Source organism: Chenopodium quinoa, unplaced genomic scaffold, assembly GCF_001683475.1.
Source record: "Chenopodium quinoa cultivar QQ74 unplaced genomic scaffold, ASM168347v1, whole genome shotgun sequence".
Taxonomy (NCBI): Eukaryota; Viridiplantae; Streptophyta; class Magnoliopsida; order Caryophyllales; family Amaranthaceae; genus Chenopodium; species Chenopodium quinoa.
This window is the reverse complement of record NW_018744633.1, coordinates 5,685,738-5,705,942: the sequence shown is the minus strand read 5'-3', so window position 1 is coordinate 5,705,942 and position 20,205 is coordinate 5,685,738. Positions and strand designations below refer to the sequence as shown.

At 35.4% G+C, this 20,205-nt stretch overlaps 2 protein-coding genes across 3 annotated transcripts; one reads left to right on the top strand and one right to left on the bottom strand.

The window, feature by feature from the left end:
- Positions 1-290: 290 nt before the first annotated feature.
- On the bottom strand, positions 291-9,273 carry LOC110701278 (protein CHROMATIN REMODELING 24-like). Its single transcript, XM_021878900.1, has 23 exons — positions 9,014-9,273; positions 8,837-8,917; positions 8,629-8,739; positions 7,541-8,466; positions 7,303-7,433; positions 7,123-7,177; positions 6,696-6,821; positions 6,047-6,154; positions 5,889-5,944; positions 5,724-5,814; positions 4,900-5,037; positions 4,731-4,808; positions 3,929-4,138; positions 3,775-3,846; positions 3,362-3,442; positions 3,150-3,268; positions 2,223-2,334; positions 2,062-2,130; positions 1,884-1,978; positions 1,656-1,784; positions 1,365-1,433; positions 1,119-1,251; positions 291-764 (listed from the first exon to the last, which is right to left on the bottom strand). The coding sequence occupies exons 1-23, from the start codon at positions 9,108-9,110 to the stop codon at positions 606-608; spliced, it is 3,246 nt and encodes a 1,081-aa protein (XP_021734592.1). The 5' UTR covers positions 9,111-9,273; the 3' UTR covers positions 291-605.
- Positions 9,274-10,886: 1,613 nt separating this feature from the next.
- On the top strand, positions 10,887-20,043 carry LOC110701276 (tRNA uridine 5-carboxymethylaminomethyl modification enzyme MnmG-like). 2 transcript variants are annotated; one of them, XM_021878898.1, is made up of 13 exons: positions 10,887-11,473; positions 12,449-12,579; positions 13,327-13,418; positions 13,862-13,975; positions 14,680-15,010; positions 15,201-15,380; positions 16,161-16,241; positions 16,464-16,682; positions 17,141-17,283; positions 17,394-17,560; positions 18,069-18,286; positions 18,420-18,512; positions 19,402-20,043. In XM_021878898.1, the coding sequence occupies exons 1-13, from the start codon at positions 11,275-11,277 to the stop codon at positions 19,591-19,593; spliced, it is 2,160 nt and encodes a 719-aa protein (XP_021734590.1). In that variant the 5' UTR covers positions 10,887-11,274; the 3' UTR covers positions 19,594-20,043. The 2 variants fall into 2 exon arrangements, with proteins under 2 accessions (XP_021734590.1, XP_021734591.1); XM_021878899.1 differs by having other exon boundaries at positions 10,891-11,473; positions 12,452-12,579.
- The last annotated feature ends 162 nt before the right edge of the window (positions 20,044-20,205 follow it).

The window sequence follows — 20,205 nt, the reverse complement described above, 5'->3', positions numbered from 1 at the left end:
TTAATCCCTATATTTGATTACTCAAAATCCAAACTAGTGGAAGTGACCAGAATTGTTACTTACTCCATTATCTTTTTCCCCCCATATTTCATCAACCCAAACATGTCCTAATAGGAATTGTTTACACAGATAACAAGTTCCTACAAAGTGTCGCTTCGTTCATTCAACCAACCACAAGGTAGGGAACATAATCTTGTGATGGTCTATAACTCTATAAGCCAAAGCTAAGCAACAAAACATTCCACTCTTCATTAAAATAATTTTAATTTTAAAAGTAGGATAACTGAATATAGGAAATGGAGAGTCAATGATATTAAAAGCAATTCAATGTTCAATTCTGAGAGCATATACAACAAAATTATGCCTCATACAGTTTAAAATAGAAACACAATCTGCAAGGTTCTTTCCGAGCAAATAAATACATTCTTTCAACACCATTCCCAGCAAAGAGCATCAAGCCAGTGCCCCATGCTTAAGCCAAAGATTATATCCCCAAAATAGGGAAAAAAAAATAAAAAATCATCTGATCAGCTCCACTTATGTACCCCTTTCATTAATTACATTTCAATCCACAGTACGAGGACAGAGTGTCCTGCATCAAGCTTCTATACATGTAACGATCTCTGAAATGAGTCAGTAATGTCATCCAAGTCAATGACCTGATTGGTCCTTTCAGGTGGTGTTAAATTTTCAAGCTCCAAAGTCAGCTCTGTGATTTGACTTCGAAGTTTTTCCCCTCTGTCAGGTAATCGCGAAATAGTAGCCTGAAGCAGTTGAAAGAATGTAAATGGCAAGAATCATCAACAAGTCATTAGGGAATCAAAAGTCAAGGCTTAAAGCTGACAAAACATGATTTATAAACCATTAGTATACTTTTTTATAGGATGTTCAACAGTTGTATAGCCTCTTAAAAGCTCTTTAAGAAAATCTATACAAATTAATTAGTGTGTCAACTACCAGCCAATATTTGGTTTGCATATCAGCAAAAACAGGTTGTTGGAAACATTAGGTACATTCCTTATCTGCTCCTTAAATTGATTTGACAAACAAAGCAAGCTAAAGCACAGGACAAAAGAAAATGTCAAATTTTATGTATGTGATGTAATAATGATGCTAACCTTATTTGATAAAAGTTGAGAAAGCCTATTGATCCTCTCCTTGATATCTGATTCGGTAAGCTTAGTAGCACGTTGTGGGGAAGCATTGTTCTTGTGGAGGTTTACATCCTTTGGATTAAATGCATATTCAGACCTAGAAGGGTAAATTAAATAAAGAATGAAATCATTACTGCATCATATCAAGAGAGCCAAGAAAAATTTAAAAAAAAAAAACCATATTCCAGTTCATAATATTTGAGACCATACCCAGCAACGTAATGCTCAGTTGAAGTTGACGAAGAACCATATTTCCTATATATTTTATTTCCTGTTCTCCTGAGAATAAAAAAAAATGTGAAAATGTTACTATCTCATTACAGATAACAGAATTCATGGTTTTCTAGGATCCTACATAAGAGAAGACTTGTACAAATGCAGAAATAAAAAAATATATATAAAAAAAAAAACAGCCTCCTTTGTACTCCAATCATAGCTGTGTAATCCGATATGGCTAATATTACAGTAAGTATTGTCTCGACAGACAGTGTAGTCATTCACCTTGGCTCATCTTCTTCTACCTGTGCAGCTGGTGTAGGTTCTGTTTTGGAATAAAGCAAACTGTGGTGACTGACACCTCCAATGCCTAAAGATTCCAGGAATTTGATGTGGGCTTTCAAAAAGTCACTCCTATTGACAGATATAAGACAAACATTAGGACAACATAAAACGAAAGCAAACAAATCATAAATCAGAAAAGCCCACTGAATAAGATTACAAGAAAATTACAATGAGATCTGGTCACCATGTTCAGCAACCAACTGCAACTGAGTGGGAGAAACATCAAACCCATCTTTGGGAAGGCTGAAAAGCTCTTTAAGATCCTGAAAAGGGTAATTAGCAAGGATAAAACATCATGACTGTAATTATTAGCTCAAGAGCAACACATAGTAATTAGAAGACAAACCTGCTGACTGAAGTAACGTGTTTGCTCTTTGTGCTCTGTAGCAGTTTTAAACAAGCCACCCTTGTATATCTAAAGCACAGTTCGAGATGTTAACCCAAAATAAACAAGGTATTCACTTTAAACATAAATGGCAAAAACAAGAAAGAAAAATTAAAACTAACCTGCATCCTATATATTTTTTCTTCAATTGTAGCACATGTCATCAGTCTGTAAACTAGAACATCTTTCTTCTGGCCAATCCGATAAGCACGATCTACACTTTGGTTATCCATACTGTAAAGATCAAATAGAAGATTTTTTTTTACTTGTTTCCAATGTTTGCATGAGACTTGGAGGTTGTATATAAACAAATAATACAAAGAGTGATAGTGTTGCTCTGGAGAATCCAACTTCAAGATACACAATTGACCATTTACTAATACCCTTATTACCCTTAACCAAATATATCATGATCCTTCACAGTTTGCATATCAAAGTAAATTTATGATGATAAAACCCTTCCATTGACACACAAACTAATGAGAGCATGTATCCCTATGTCAAGAGACAAACAATAATTAGGTTCTAATTCAGCAAGACAGATAACCATAAGTAAAAGTACTGATTCTACTATTGGCAGAGGTGCATTTATGGCATTTAAATAGGTAATGGTGGGAGAATATTCAATTATGGATGATAAGGAATTCAAAGACAAGCTATGGCTGAAAGTATATAGATATGGATGTTCAAAAAATTCAAAGAAGCTGATGGTGACATTTGGGGGTTAAAAACAGAAACCTGCTCAAAACAAGACACCTATTTATGAGCATACATAAAGATGTTTGGTTCAATATGCTGCCTCTATTCGAAAATAAAACGCCAAAGGAAATTCAAAATTCAGAAGATTCAGAGCACATTAAACTTTTCTACTGTCAGAAAAAATATAGGAAGAAAACAGTTATCCTTTCCTGTGAGTCCTGTCAGATTAGACAATGACCAGATATCCTCACTTTTCCTTCCATTTCCATATTTTGCATTTGCAAGGATACAAAACCATAAATTTCTAAGCATTTTTCATATCCATGAAATAGCATACAAAAAGTACATACCTGGGATTCCATGCTGGATCAACAACAATGACACGATCAGCATTCGTGAGGGTCAAGCCAAGACCACCAACTTGAGAGGTTAATAGAAAAATAGGAGCTCCACGACCTTCTTGAAATTCCTAATAATCATACAGGAATGAAGAGAGATAAAATTCAGAATTATCTCCAAAATGTATTTCAACTATTAAGGAAAAAAAGGATTAAGCCCTGACATTTACAATCTTCAGCCTGTCACAAGCTTTGGTTGTGCCATCAATGCGTAGGAACTCAAAACCATTAGTCACCAAAGCTTCCTGATAATATCATAAGAGAAGTGTGAACCCGCTTATGAAGGCCAAACAAAAACAACAGGAAATCACACCAAAGACAATAAACTTGAAATGCACGAAGAATGACTGTGGCTCACTACTTTACACATGTAAAAATCGAGCTACTGCATAAGGATGCTACCACTCTACTAGCCCTTGTCAAGAAGCGTGACTCACAAATTACATACAAAACCCTTCCCCAACAAGGCTGACCTCTTCTGTATTGAGAGAATCTATCATGTGCAGAGTCACTCAATTCCTCATGAACCTAAGTACTAAAGGCAGAGTACAGGAAGATGAGAATTACCGAAACTAACCTGAATGATATTAAGCATTTTCCGTGTCTGAGAAAATATAAGAACATTATGCCCCTCGGGAATTAATTTTTCCTACAAGAATTACAATTTATATTAGACATAAGAAAAAATAATTATTAATATTAATAAGGCTTTGGATAGTAGGTCCACAAACCAACAAAGATAGTATAAATGATATCTTGCATGAGAGATTGTCATGCTTCTCCTGAAGATCATCTTCCCCTGTCAAATTTGCTGCATGCATGGCCAATTTCTCTGCTAGACCACAGTCTTCCGGATTAAGCATTGAATCCATGCCCTCCAACACATCTTCAGCCGCTCTCTTTGTCAAAAGATAAGGGTGATCACATATCTTCTTCAAGATCTGTGCTCAATATCCCAAATAACGAAACAATCACGAAATTATAGTGGCAACCAAGCCACCATTAAGTATCAAGCAACAGATATGTTGTAACGAAATGCTACCACCAAGCACAGAACTTAAACAACAGACTGATTGAGGGAAATAAGGAGGCTTTTTCATTAATAAAGAGATGAACTTTCTTACAAGCACAGCCCTTCTTCCCCTTTTTATAAAAACATCATAAACAACAAAAAGTGAACAATATATCCTAACAAACCCCCTGCTATATTTTGTCTCATTCTTCTAAATTTACTGCTTCACTAACACAGCCTCTAACGGTTCCCTTTGCGCCTACTCTCATGTGTGATTATGCCATGTGGCACTGCAGCTTGGATCGTTGCATATGTTAAGAGTAATAAACTCAAATTTTATTACACTAGAAAGGGTATTTATGTTATACTACTACTACTACTATTAACAACATATATATATACACACACAGATCACAATTCACAGTTCACAAAAATCATCAGTGGTAAACCTTCAATGCCGATGCAAAGCATGAAGGATGCGAAGAAAAACCAAGTTAAAGGACAATAACAAGATACAATACCGTGATTGCTGCCAGAGGAGATCCATCGAAAGCTGAAAGGACAATCTCACTCTTCAAAAAGGCCTCATAGAGTTGACGCTGCACAAAATATGGGACAAGAAAGAAACTATTAGACACTGTAACAGTTCAAATAAGAACCAATGAGAATGTGCCTCTTCAAAAACTACACCTGGCAGCTAGTCAACCGCAACCACACTATAATTTCATTTTTCTTGGACAACTTAGCATTATCTGAAGTGTCATCTTCACAAAACACTTCGCTTTTCATACGTCTAAGAAAATAAGGCTGTATCCGTTCCCTTAGCTCCTGCAAGCACAGAATCAAATCCAGTTAATTTGAAGTTATCTAACTGTATGCGTTCCTGTTACTTCGCTTGTAATATACACCATCTTGTCAACATTCTCACTTTTTTCTTAGCAATATAAGTTGGTACAAAACTAACAGACATATTAAACTTACATTCATCAAAAAAATCACTTATAAAAGATGAAGAAAAACAAAGAATTATAATTGCTTCCAAGATTAATTTTCTTTTCAAAACCAAAGACATTTATCAAAGAATATCCACAAAAACACTTATATCATTGAAAGATTGAATTATCATTACATCTATTTCCATATGAAGCCAAAGAGGCAAAGATTCACTTATTTTAGACTTAAGCAATATTTTATTTAAAATGGCTCATAAACTGTCTGAACTTATCATTAATTTTGTTCTAGGCAGACAATGTGTATCAGAATAAGAATCAGTTGCCTAGTAAAAATGTGTACATTAAAACCCACCCCAATTACCCTGCCAAGGAAGAAGCATCCCAAATGGAATACAAAGTTTTTAATACAGTAGAGATATAGAAATTAGAAATGCCCAATGGGATTCAAATGCCTGCTTCATAACCCCCAAAGTAGTAAAATCATCATCAAGACATCAACAATAATTTAACAAATCTACATTAAGCATAGTAAAGCATAGAAACATGCTGAAACACCACTACCTTTGCTACCATTGAACCAACACGCCTATCCCTTTCAGAGGCTTTTTTGTCATTTCCACGAAGAATTGGATGCTCATATCTTTCCCTGAACCTATACACCAAATCTCAAACTAATCAATAAGAAATAATCCTCCTTCAGATGCTACATGATCGGGAAAGACTTACTCTTTCTTGTCCCCCAGCAAATCAGGGCAGCAAAAGTTGAAGAGTGCCCATAACTCCTATTTCAATCAAAGGAAGCAAAAAGGATCATGATAAAATCACATAGATACTTCTTGTACATGCCTCAACATATCAAAACTACGAGATTGTATTGATAATACCTTTAGGTTGTTTTGAATTGGTGTCCCACTAATGATAATGCGATGGGCACATGGTATTCCAAGCAAACTTTTGGCTCTTTGTGTACTTGGATTCTTTATAAGATGACCCTAAATAAATTTATAAAGACAAAAATATAAAAGGGTCAAGATTTACACAAATGGATTTAAGTAAGAAAAAGAGAATCAAAGGAGATTTTCCTGCAGCATGTATATCCTCCATATATTGACAGGAAAAATGCTTCTTGCAGCATGTATAACCTCCATATATTGACAGGAGGACACCAAGATGCAGAATATAATGAAAACAGCTTGCAACTAACCCAAGTGCAGTCAATTAGTAAAGATGAAAGTTGTTGTTTGTTAAATGGTAACCTTCTATGACCATTAAAAAAATAAATAGAAAAGGAAAAGAATATAAAAATAAAACAGTACGGAGTATTAAATTTACTTTTTTTTAGGTAATAGATGAAGATAGTTTGTTGGAAAAATCAGAAACGTGAGCATATCCAAAACTAATTTATACAATGTAGACAGAAAGAAAACGAGAGATAGAAGATACAAGGGGGGGGGGGGGGAAGTGAAAAGAAGTAAGCTTCTAGACAATCAAACATATGACGTGTAACAATAGATCTGCCTAATTGTCACTTACCTCGTCAAGTATCATGTAATCCCAGAGAGGGATATCATCACCGTCATCATCATAAAAGTCATTTCCACATAATTGTTTTGCATTAAACCTTACAATGTCATAGGTTGTTAATAGAATACCCTTGTCCTGGCAAAGCAAACAAAGAATTATTCATAAAAGTCAAGAAGATAAACAAGACAAAACTAATGCCAGTGATATATTACATATATAGATGTCTAAGTGACAATAAGAAAATCAAGTCATCTAGATTTTTCTAACTTACTGTCATATTGATTCCATGATTTAATAACCAAATTGCAGGATAAAAAATTCACTTTCATATATAAGATATTGTGTGTGCAAAAACAAAACCAGTAAAACCCAGCTAAAGGATCTGAACACAAATTCCCTTTCTATGTCATGTAAATTTGACAAGTCAAAGCCAAACCTGAAGCACATATTGGAGCTCATACTGTCGTAGCTTAGGACACGTTCCAAAATATCTGCATAGGAGCAAAATTTAGAAAGTCAAACAAACACGTGGTTGGAAAAAAAAAAAAAATAAAAAAAAAAAAAATCCCTTCCTAGACCCCAAACATTCCCGTTTAACATGGTCAAGTAAGCTCACTCTTTTATCTTCTGTGAAAGACCCACAGCAGAGAGTTCTTTGATCCAGTGAGGGAGAAGTGTCTTTGGAGCCACAATCATTACCCTCTTTATCAAACGTGAGTTAAACAAACCGGCCAAAAAACCAGAAATCTGAAAGGCAATAGAAAGGGAAAAAAAAAAAAGCTGTTAACAATAACCAAATACAGACGATACAAAAAAGTAGCTACTCCAAAAAAATAACATAAACAATATGTTACCTGCATTGTTTTCCCTAAGCCCATGTCATCTCCCAAAATCCCACCTTTCCCTTGACAGTGAAGAGACCAAAGCCACTTCAGTCCATCACGTTGATGAGGATAAAGCATTTTGCCAATTTTAGGAGGTAGCTTGTAAGTTGATCTTGGGCCAGTAAGAGTAATTGCATATTCATCCACTGAATTAACCTCTTTAGCATCTTTAGCACCCTCTAAAACCTCAACAACACTTGAATTGCTATACTCCTCATCTATTAAAACATCATGCTGCTTTTCTCTTCTAGTCCAATTGTTACCTCCCACCTCTACACAATCATCCTCGTCATCATCACTTTCATCTTTCAGAGCATAAGCTGAACTCCTGTGAGTGACAACAGGCTCTTCCTTGACTGTTGTGCTCACATTCCTGGATTTCCCTTTAAAATCATCCTTGTTTGGTTTAGCTTCCTCAACAAAATTGTCCCCATCAGATTCACTCAACACCCTACTATCAACTTCCTTGTCATCAACCCCACCCTTCACACCCGATGAAGAGCTTGACAACTCAGAAACACTAGCAAACGACGAATCAACACTACCAAATTCAGAGTCTGCCAATTCATCATTTTGACCCACACCCTTAACTTTCTCTTCATGCAGCGAAACATCCACCAAAGGAACAGCTTTTAGATCAACCGGCCTAGGGTTTGGCTTCTTCTCAATCGACAAAAACTCCATCCTCGAATTCAAATCATTCAGTATATCCCTAATCTCATTCCCCCCACAACCCACATCCTTCACCGGTGGCGCTGAGCTATAATCAGAAATATCAAATAAATTGAGATCATCTTCCTTAACCTGTTGTTGGTTATTATCATCATTATCTTTGCACGCTACTTTGCAAAGACGTCTCCTTCCTTGAATTTTCACCTTCTCCGGCTTCGATTTTTCTGTTAATTCAGCCCCAAATTGATCAACCCAAACCACCCCAAATAAATTGACCTAATACTTCAGCTATTTTAAACAAAACTAAACTTGACCTAACACATACTAATATAAATAAATTCAATTCAATGTTTTGTAAAATTCAGGAAAAAGGAAGAGAATTATACCAGTAAGAGACACAACATCATTAAACCCAGAAACATGCGTGATACTATCATCAGTTAAATCATCATCATGAACCGCAGAACCCCGATTCGCTTTCGAAAACTCGATATCATCTGCAATTAATTAACCCTTCAATAATCACCCAAACATAAACCCACACCAAAAAATTAAAATTTTACAAAATAGGGCAAAATGTTGAGAAGAACAAACCAGGAGAAGAATCAGAATCGGCGATTGAGAAATGAGGAACATCTTCTACGAATTCCTTCAACTTGGACTGATTTCCTTCACCTGTAACACCAAAAAATGGAGCTTCAAATTATGAAAAATTGATCAACAAAATTGCAGAAATTAGGGTTAGATTGAAGAGAGAGAAAAGGAGAGTACGATGAGGAGGTTTGGAGTGAGAAGCAGAGAGGATGTGAGAGTAACGTTGGTTGAGACTGAGTGGTTTCTTCTTGGTTGATGTTGTGGTTTCCTCCATTGTTGTAGTTTCTCTCTCTTCTGTTGCTCTTGGTCTGTTGTTTTCCCGCTTTGAATGAAATGAAGTTTGAATTTGATTTTAGTATTGGCTAAATTGGATGGATTATGTTGGAAGCTTGGAAATTGGAAGGTCGTTTGGGCTTCGTTTTGGGGATGGAAATGTTTATGGGAGGAATATGGCATACTTGGACACGGACAAGTACCGACTACAAACTACTCCCTTCATCCCATAATAATACTACGTATAATAATGTTCAAGAATTGGGAAAGGAAGTTGTACAACATTTACATTTATACCTTTTTCTCTCGAATGATGTTATTGGGAAATGATTTTGGCATACCAAAATTGATTCTGGCACACCTCTATGTGAGAGCACAATTTTCTATGCTTTTTTCATATAAGGGTGTGTCAAAATCAATTAAGGGTGTGCCAAAATCAATTTCCGATGTTACTCCATAGAGTAGGCAATATATTGGTGGTCATTTACATATATATCCCTCGGTGTCTATTTGAATGTAGGATCATATAAAATGACGCAACCCTCCCATTTTGATGTTGTTGCTTGATCTCTCTTTGTTGTTAAAGTATTCTGAAGATTTATCTTCCTCCAATCTCTACGACAAACACCTATCATATTAGGGTAAATCATTCCATTGATTTTAATATTTTCTCTTAGGGGTTTCTTTGAATTTGATAGCAAAACCACCAATAATTGCAATCTTCTACAATTGAAGTTTTCTTAAGCTTTATGATCAAACTACTTAAGCAGTCAAAGAAAATTTGGGGTTTGATATTGTCGTTATGTAATTGATAATACTTTATTACCCTAAAATATACATGAAAAAGATATATTTAATTCGATACTTCTCTTTCTATTTCTCTTATGTTCTTCTTATTCTTCTTTGTGGAATGATCTTCGGGCAAACGTATTCAAATTCACTAGCAAATGGCATGAATAAACATCTAATGTCCTAAAAGTGAAGAGAATTTTTTATTTTTATTCTACTTGCTTGGAAATCAAGGCACTTATTTACCACAATGCCATTAAAATACAAATTCATGCTTACATATAAGATACATAAGTTATATGTAGAAATTCTATCAGACATGAAAAATGTTTAAAAACAAATTAGATTTCAAAGATACATAACTCAAGCAAAATTGTGAGTTTTTAACTATGATGTTTAGTAGTGGAAACATATTTTCAAAGGCCTATGCAGTGTTACACAACACATCAATTTAGTTCACATTACTTATAAACACTAGTGATACTCTATAACATAAGAGATGCACAAAACATATGCATGAGTAAGTCATAAGCCTATAGCCAATTTTTGTATAGACAACACTCTATCAAATTAATGTGCAAAAGGGAATATGTTTCATTATAGTTTCATAAATCAGATATATAAATTATCCACGAATTTCTCATGTTGGTCTTGTCGTATAATGTTGTTTTTGGTTTGTGATCTTATAATCATGATGATTAGTACACTAATTTTGTAGTTGGTAGACAAGTTGAAAATTTTTTAGAAACATAAAAACTCGTTGAAGCACAATAGGAGAATATCAAGGAAAGAATAAGGAAGGAGGGGCATATTTGGTTTTTTAAGAGGGTGTGTTAGAGTAAATAGGGGTTGTATTTAGCAACTGTGTATTTTAATAAATTTTGATACATAAAATCATACGAGTACTTCGTAGTTTGCAAAATTGGTACCTTTTTTAGTAGGTAAGGATAACACGCCTATTTGACAAAAATCTCTAACATATCTACTCAGTTTGGGTTAAGGAGCAAGACTTCTTGGTAATTAGTAGAAGGGTAAGATAATCTCTATCTCCAAATTGCTTATACCAATAAGCCAAATATTATTTGCTATAGAATTATCTTTGCAAAATCCACACAACAACTTGAAAGTTGAATCACATAATTTTAATTTTACATATTGATGTCAAAAAAAAAAAAAAAAAACCATTTGTGAAAAAAATGTGAAATCAATACACAAATTACCTCAATTTGAAAGTCAATCTCCTTCCATTTCTCAAAAAAGTCAATCTCCTTCTAAAAAGAAAAACGAGTCTCCTAATTGTTTATCACAGGCTTATCTTTTCTATGACTTGAACCATGGAAGCTCTATAGAACCAGAAAAAGCTTCATCACTCTCTAATGGCGGCAACTACTTTTATTCAATTCACTCGGATTACGCGCCATTTTCCTGCTGTATCTTCCATACCCACTTCGTTTCTGTCTTCTTCACTCTTCAAACCTCGCCATCCCTCTTTTCGCTCCAAGTCACTCCGCTATTGTCCCCCTTTATCCTTCAATTCCACCAGGAAATTCACTGTTTCAGCGTCTAGTTATGTCGGTGAGTTGTTAATTTCTCTCTCCTTCGTTCCCCTGATACCAAAATGTTCAATTTTCTTCATTTTTGTTTGGGTTTTCATAGCGGCATTTTAGCGAACAGTTGGTGTTCATGTTGGGGTTGTTGAGTAGCTATCGAAAGATTGTATTTTGACTAACAATTCTGGCCTCACACATCTGGGATTTTTCTGGGTTTTTGAATTATGTACTTTGTTGTTTGATTTGGGCATTTTTACGAATTGTTTTGAGTTTATGCAGGATTAATGGCAAAATGGTTTAGAATTTATGTATGAACTTAAGCTGAAATTTGGTCATTATTATTGGATCTTTTTGGAAATCTGGACTATGCAACTGGTGTTTTGGACTTAGATTTCATGTTGGGAGTTCAATGGAACTTTCATGACTTGGAAGTGAATATAAGTAAGTGTTTAGGAACTTAGTTGGCGGCTCGTATTGTGATTTCTTTGTGTGTAAAATGGCACACCCCTGGTTGCATTCTGCATAATTATTACAACCAAGATCAGAATATACCGTGCCTGTCCAATGTTATTGCCAATATTGATGAGTACATCGCAGGAATTCCGATTTTGCACCAAATTTTAATTTCTTTTGTGTGCTCATTGGATAATTTGATCAATATTGATGAGTTACATTTGCTTTTAAAATCAGGTTCTGATTGGTCGATAAAAATAAGAAGTGACCTAACTGGGCAAGCACTTTATCATAGTTAGCTAATTTGATTATCCTACTTGTAGCTGTGGTATAATTGCTCTTATTAGGGGATTAGATCTCATACATTCTTATGTTAGGAGACTTTCATCGTATTATGACATAAAAATAACATATTTTTCCAGCTTGACTTGACTGTCTAAAAATAATCCCATTATGACTGCCTAATTGGGAGTACATTGATTGAGTACTGGTTTGTTATCTTTTTTTATATTAATCCTGATTCCTTGACTTGGGTGTTCCTGTGAAGCAGCCCATGAAACATACGATGTCATTGTGGTTGGAGGTGGACATGCTGGATGTGAAGCTGCTCTTGCCTCTGCTCGAGTAGGGGCAAAGACTCTACTTCTCACGCTAAACATTGACAGAATTGCATGGCAGGTAAATCTTCTGACACACATAGGATATATCTCTTACTTCTTGGTGTACTCAACCTCTCCATGAAGAATAAGTAGTTATAAAGAAAGTAGATTTTCAATTTGTTTGCCTGTTTAGTCCATTTTCCATCAACTAGTCTTTGTCTTAGTTTTCCAGGATTCCATATTTGGATATTGGAAGTAGCTAGATGTTGAAGGTACACGACTTTATTCCATTGTAGCATTGAAATTGAAACATGATATTCTCCATTTTTTTTGGAAAATGATTGTATATCCATTACTCTTGCACCCCTCTTGCATTGCATGCTCATAAGCAACCTAATCGTGAAAAAGGAAAGCAGTAACTGTACTTAATTGAACATCTTGATGCGAAATGGATTTAAGAATGATTTTAGGTGTAAATGCTATTCAAAGACGTAGTACATCTCTTGTCATATTCTTCCCAGTGCATTTGTATGTTGAAAATTTATTCTCATATAGTCAGGGGGAAACACATTGATAATGGAGATCAGTATGCCAAATTGCTATGACTATGTGTATTTAAATTAGTGTCTTAAAGATATTTCAGTCTTTTTTCTTCAGACTGGTGTTGATCTTGACTTTGTATAACCTTTCATTGGCTCCCATTTCTTAAACTAGTGACTATTGAGAAGGCTGAGATTGCTGCTTCAGTGTTTTGTTTTCCACTCTCTGTTCACTATACTTTATCTTATTTGGTCAGCAGTAAAGCTAACCAAGAATTTGCATGCAGCCATGCAATCCGGCAGTTGGTGGGCCTGCAAAATCACAACTTGTACATGAAGTGGATGCCCTTGGTGGTGAGATAGGAAAGATTGCTGATAGGTAATATTTGTTTTGAATAGGAATTTAATGGGGGTCTGAGAAAGGGAGACACCACACACTGTTTGCTATTTGATTAAAGACGAAAAGCTGATGATGTGATGAAAAACTGTTTACTATGTCCATGACTGCTTTTCTTGCCAATTCCAGCCTATTTGAAATCATATAATGTTTTCATATTAGAAAGAATTTATTGTAATCATACGGTGACAGCTTGATTTTGGGGGAGCCTGTTGTGCTATCTCATTATATTTTTTTGAGGCATATGTTGTTTCTGAATTTCTGTGCTACATCTGTGCTTCTGAAGTTTTGAATTTTGTAGGAAATTGTTTATATGAGTTATCTATCTGTACCATTATCGTTGATGAAGATTTATGGCTTTTGCTTTACAAAGAGTTTGATGCCTATCTTCTTTCTTTCCTTTTTTTTTTTGGTTCAAATTTTAGGTGCTATCTGCAAAAACGTGTGCTTAACACATCCAGAGGCCCAGCAGTTCGAGCACTGCGTGCACAAACTGATAAGAGGGAATATGCTATGGAGATGAGGAATGTTGTTGAAAAGTATGCTACTGCCACTAACCTATTCTAAAGGACTTTTTAATTTGTCGGAATATGATGAATTGTGACAACTGAGGACTATGTATTGCCTTTTTTAAAAACTCGTACTCTGTATTAACTTATCATTGTGGTTTGTTTATAATTTAATTCAACCGTCATTCCTCAGTTGGGATGTTGTCACTTTGATTTATAGAAGTCTGGCTTCTGGCAGAAGATGCAGCTTACATAATTGTTTTATCCCTCCCCAAGGCTTTTGCTAGAATAATTTGTTGTTCCGGCCAACTTATCAAGCGTGCATCAATATTGAATAAATTTTGAAAAGTAGATAGAAAATACTACCCCTGTCTCATTTTACTTGTTACCTTTGCTGTCGGCAGAGTTTTTAGGAAGTGAAAACTTTGAGAGAATAAAGGGTGAATTTGCGTGGGTCCTAACTTTAGATATAATGTAGATTAAAAAAGCTTGCCAAAAATGGGTATGTAGCAAGTAATTTTAGACAATCATTTAAGAAATATTTAGGAAGTAAAAAGACATGGAGAGAATAATGCTTTCTAATTGGTATCTAGTAGAACATTGGAAGATACGTGCGTAGTTTATGGAGAACATGTAAATATCACATGAATTTTTTTTCCTATGTTGATGTTCAATTTAGTTGTATGGTTCCTTATGACAATTCCTGTTATCAACTAATCATTTTACTTTTGCAGTACTGACAATCTCTCGATTAGAGAGGCTATGGTGACAGAAATCATTGTTGGGAAGAATGATAATGTTGAAGGAGTCCGGACTTTCTTTGGAATGAATTTTTATGCACCTTCTGTTGTTCTTACTACTGGGACATTCATGAGTGGCAAAATATGGGTTGGAAGAACCTCCATGGATGCAGGAAGAGCTGGCGAGTCAGCCTCTGTTGGACTCACTGAAAATCTTCAACATCTTGGATTTGAAACTGATAGGTTGAAAACAGGGACTCCTGCACGTGTAGACACTCGTACTGTAGACTTTTCCAAATTGGAACCCCAACACGGAGATGAAGAGGTTCTGTCATTAAATCTTATGTGTACGTTTAACTGTTGAAGTTTTTGGATGGAAATATTGATCAACTTTTTTATTTTTTGGCTCTGATTTGTATGGCATCATGTATATGCAAATCTTGGTAAAGTCTACTTCTATTGTTACAATTGGCACAGGAAGTAATTGTACTGATTTTGTAATGGTGATTGAGCAGGTCGGCTGGTTCACCTTTGACCCTGAGCTTCATATTGAAAGGGAACAGATGTGCTGTTATCTGACACGTACAACAAAAAGTACACACACGCTGATCAAGGAAAACTTGCATGAAACTCCAACATATGGTGGGTGGGTTGATGCTAAAGGGCCTAGATATTGCCCTTCTATTGAGGATAAGGTAAATTTTACAACCTAACATTTTCATGCACCACTGCACTCTTATTATTTTACCCCTCTGAAGGAAAAAGTTATCAAGCAAGCACAATTTTCAGAAATGGAAGTTAGTCAATAGGTTTAATCTCTTAATCCCTAATCATTAATGTATAGATCTTCACCTTTATTTTCTTTCTTTTTATGTGAATTGAAACTTTTTAATTTCACAAAGTTTTAGGTAATTTAAGTGTCAGTAAGATTCTAACTGATGTAGTGAGATTTGCTGAGAATGCTAGAATTGAGATAGTGGCTTTGGTAGCATGCTAATGCTATAGTTGAGCCCTAAAAAGACATTCAAGGTCATTCTAGGCAAAGTATGTATTTTTTTTCTTTTTAGCAAAAGTTGTTATTACTTATGTGTTGTCTAGAGATATCTTAACAAGAAATACGTTAGTCAGAGGGATCTCACAACTCACAAGAACCACCAATGAAATGGCTTGCTCTGGTACTCCATTATCTTTGATTTACTGTATAGTAGGATGTTTGTAGTGTCTACTCCGCATAAAGCCATAAATCCAGTGTCTTGTGCTATTCTTCTGTTTATGGAGGGGAGACTGGTGCATGGATGAAGCCAATGAACTCAGTCTAATCCTGCAAGGAAGTAGTTTATGTCTTTTTTTTTTCTTTTTTTTTTTTTTTTTTTTTTTTTTTTGTGGGGAGGGGGGGGGGGGTACTGTTTCTATAAAGATTTCACCTTATATTCATTCTCTCAGAAATCTTCTTGTATCACTCTTTGGTGCTTCAGATTGTTAGGTTTCAAGACAAGGAGTCACATCAAATTTTTCTTGAACCAGAGGGCCGAACTGTGCCTGAGCTTTATGTACAGGTATTCTGTGTTCTGTATTTATTATTTTAACATTATCTTGCTTAGTTGATTGGTTCCTCTGCTGTCAGAAAATAGTTTAATGCAAGTTCTCTAATTACTTTTGTCTTAATTTTCTACAACGTATTAGGTTTTTGATCAGCCTTCGATTCTTTTGAATGGTAATAACGTCATACCTTCTCCCCTGAATTGATAATACAACGTCAAATTAACATTTGTTTGCAGGGATTCTCAACTGGTTTACCTGAGAGGCTGCAGCTACCATTGCTGCGAACATTACCTGGACTTGAAAACTGTACGATGCTGAGGCCAGCTTATGCTGTGGAATATGATTATTTGCCTGCTCACCAGTGCTCTAGATCTCTGATGACCAAAAAGATTCAAGGTCTTTTCTTCTCTGGTCAGATTAACGGAACAACCGGCTACGAGGAAGCTGCTGCACAGGTTTAACTTCCCCACGCCCTTATCTTTTCTCTCATTCTATATTACATCAAAGAAGAGTTATATTTGTATAAGACTACATGATATCTATAGGAATGGATTGTAACTCCCTACTCATGTCAGACAAAGTCACAAAACACTTCTTTAAAAGTAGTATCAGGAAAAAGCATGATGACAAAGAAGCTAAAAAAACCTTTCTGTTTTCTAGCTTACTGATTTATTTTATAGAACATAGGTATTGTTATTTTCTGGTACAAGTATACTGAAAAGTATCTGGGAGAATCCTTTGATAATACTCCGTAAGGAGTATTTAGCATGTGCAAAAATAATAATATATGATAATTACTCAAAAGAAATATTACTCACATTTAACCCCTTGCACGTCATGGGCCACCAATCTGGCTATCAGGATAAATCCAAGTTCCCTAAAACTGAGCTGTATGTTGTTTACCTTTCTGTAGGGCATCATTTCTGGAGTTAATGCTGCAAGGCATGCTGATGGAAAATCCCTTATTGTTCTTGAGAGAGAAAGCAGCTATATTGGCACTTTAATTGATGACTTAATCACCAAAGATCTCCGAGAACCTTATCGAGTGTTAACAAGGTACTAGCATTTTAGACTTTCATACATAATGTTTCTAGAAGTCCTTGGAAAGAAATGGGAAATTTTCCTTTTTTCTTCAATTGATTTCTTAATTTCCATGCTTCTTTCAGTCGTTCAGAACACCGATTACTTCTTCGATCTGATAATGCCGATAGCCGTCTTACACCTCTGGGCTATGAAATTGGTTTGATTGATGATAGACGCTGGAAACTATACCAAGATAAGCAATCACGAATTGCAGAGGAGAAAAAACGGCTGAAAACTGTCAGGATTTCTGGTAAGCTTTCTTCTGTCCTTTTTTTTCTTTTTTTTTTTTTTTTTTCTTGAGGGCAGGAAGTTGTGGGTCAAAGTATTCAAAGTAATGGCAAGAGTTTTTTTAGACATACTTCTCTTGGCATGCTGCATTGCAGTTTCTGAAAGGACTTGTGAACCTTTTAAACAGTTCGACTTGCTATGAGAAAAAAGGCATATATAGGAGTTTGTTAAATGGATGATCACATTTTGAATTGGAGTGTCTTCCCATTTTTTCGATGCAACACTGACCAGTAGATTTGTCCCCATTTTCTGTAGTAGTGGTTGTTTTTTCTTGTTTCAAATAAATACTTTTCTTTGTTCTACTCTTTTGAGTAACTATGTCTTGCTGATTTCTATTTTGATTTTAAAAGTGGACATTCTTAATATTAAGAAAAGTTAATATAGAAAAGGTGCTAACTTGGTTTATAGAGAGGGTGAGGTTTCCACCTTCTTGGTTATCTCTAAGTTTCTGGTACTTTCTATGTGTGTAGGCGGTGATCTGGCTGCTGATGTTACCCTTTTATCTAATCAACCGGTGAAGGATTCATCAACCTTGGAGAGTCTTCTTAAAAAGCCACATATAGAGTATAGAGTTCTGGATAAGCATGGGTTTGGGAATCAATGCCTATCCAAAATGGAGAAAGAATGCGTAGAAATTGATATTAAATATGAGGGATTCATTGTCAGACAGCAACAGCAGCTGCAACAGGTGAATTCTTGTGTGCTCTTGGCATGTTTGTCTTAACTCTTTATAACCCTGTCTGCTTTATCTGGCTCACATGTCCTCAAGTATGAAATCCCTTCCATTGTCATCCTTGATTTTATCTTTGCTGTATTTGTAGATGGTTCATCAACAACACAAACCACTTCCAGACAATTTAGATTATTATTCAATGACCACTTTGTCTTGGGAGGCACGAGAGAAACTCTCTAAGGTATGTACTCTCTTATATGTATAATCTGCAGCATCCGACAGGGTCAATTCTTGTATTATTTAACATCTCTTTGATAATTTTGTGCTTTTTGAACCCTGGAGATGCTTTTCTTGTGTACTAGTACCAGGCTTATCTCATGGATACAAAACTTGGCAAATTCCATCTCTTTTAACATTGCATTCCTGTAGTGTTGATCAGTGACCTTGTAGCTTGCATTAGAGTATGGGGTGGCATCGTTTAAACATTGATATTGTCAGTTACGTGATTAAACTATTCACCCTGAAGAATCAATTGCATATCATTACCCTCTGTCCCTCCCAATCCCCTCTCTCCCAATTCCCTAAAGGGAAAAAATAAAATAAAAATGTGTAGATGTTTCTCCTCAGTCTGCAATTTGTGTTTTGGCCTCACTTCTCAATAATAAGAAAGAAAAAAAAAAAGAAAAATATGATATATGATCCCTAATGTAATTTCTATTGAGGTATATCAATGTTTATTTTCTAATAAATTTTAGCTTCCAATGATAAGACTACTAGAGTTCTTTGAAAGCTTTATTAGATACCCAAATAGCTTAGTTTATTAGATCAAGTCGTTGCCGCTTACCATCCCAGTGAATGTTAACTTGAGATGTAACTAGAACTCATTGAACAACAGGTTGGCTTGGTGAACATATTAAATCTATGTTGCAGTAACTTTTAGGTTGTAGAATGCCCCTTGTGGCATACTACATTTTGGAATTTTGAAAGAGGGAGGGCATGTTAATGGGTTTTTTGTGACCATCATGTTTTCTCATCTTGCTTTTTCATGCAGAATGTTATTGTAAGTCCTTATATTTAGCAAGATTTGAGCCACGTGTCTGAAATGTTAGTTTTCTTTTTCCTCCTTGCAGGTAAGGCCACAGACCATTGGCCAGGCAAGCAGAGTTGGTGGGGTAAGCCCTGCTGACATCACTGCTCTGATGATCATTCTGGAAACAAACCGAAGGCAAGTTCAGGAACAGAGGAGGCGCCAGATGATGTCTTCTGTCTTAGTTGAGCCTGAGAAGGAAGAATCTTCAGTGGTAGAGGCAATCAGCTCTTAGTATGTGAATCTATATGTTGGAAATGTAACTCTTGGTTATCATGTGGGCATAAGCCTATGCCGCGGTGCTTCAGCATGGTGGGTTGTATGATAAACTACTCCAATTCTTGTCTCTTGGACGGTTAGAAATCCATGATGGAAGCTCTTTGGACCTTCATTTCTCTGAAGCAACTGGCTCGGATCAGAGAAAATTCAACACCGGCAAGTAAGAAGAAAAGTTAAAGCATATAAAAGGTGATGTGTCTTTTTTGTCTAATCCTGAATTAGCTTTGCAATTGCCAATTTTGTTATTCAACTTAGTTGTGATACACTGATGCTAGTATAGTAATATTATATGTTGCTTTGAAGCTGAAGTGCTTATACAGATACTTCGGCAATTTTTTCCTCTTTGACAACTTAGTTGTAAATAGGAACTTTATTCAGATAATATCCAATTTTGTTCTTCTGAATTGATTTTAGGCTTCTCTTTGTACATTATTGAAACTTCAGATACAATTCAGGCTTTTATATTTTTCTCGCCTATTAATTTTAATTTGGTTAATACCTTGATAACTAAATTTAATTTGTTTCCCACAATAATCTATTTTTTTAATAGACATAAATTTGACGCGGC

Bases quoted from the DNA above. Each gene is read 5' to 3' on its own strand.
- LOC110701276 (XM_021878898.1), top strand. From the start codon at position 11,275: ATGGCGGCAACTACTTTTATTCAATTCACTCGGATTACGCGCCATTTT. The intron at 15,011-15,200 runs GTTCTGTCATTA...GTGATTGAGCAG, and splicing joins CCCAACACGGAGATGAAGAG to GTCGGCTGGTTCACCTTTGA. The intron at 15,381-16,160 runs GTAAATTTTACA...TTGGTGCTTCAG, and splicing joins GCCCTTCTATTGAGGATAAG to ATTGTTAGGTTTCAAGACAA.
- LOC110701278 (XM_021878900.1), bottom strand. From the start codon at position 9,110: ATGGAGGAAACCACAACATCAACCAAGAAGAAACCACTCAGTCTCAAC. The intron at 4,809-4,899 runs GTGTAGTTTTTG...TATTTTGTGCAG, and splicing joins TGCGGTTGACTAGCTGCCAG to CGTCAACTCTATGAGGCCTT. The intron at 2,335-3,149 runs GTATGTACTTTT...TGATCTTTACAG, and splicing joins GATCCAGCATGGAATCCCAG to TATGGATAACCAAAGTGTAG.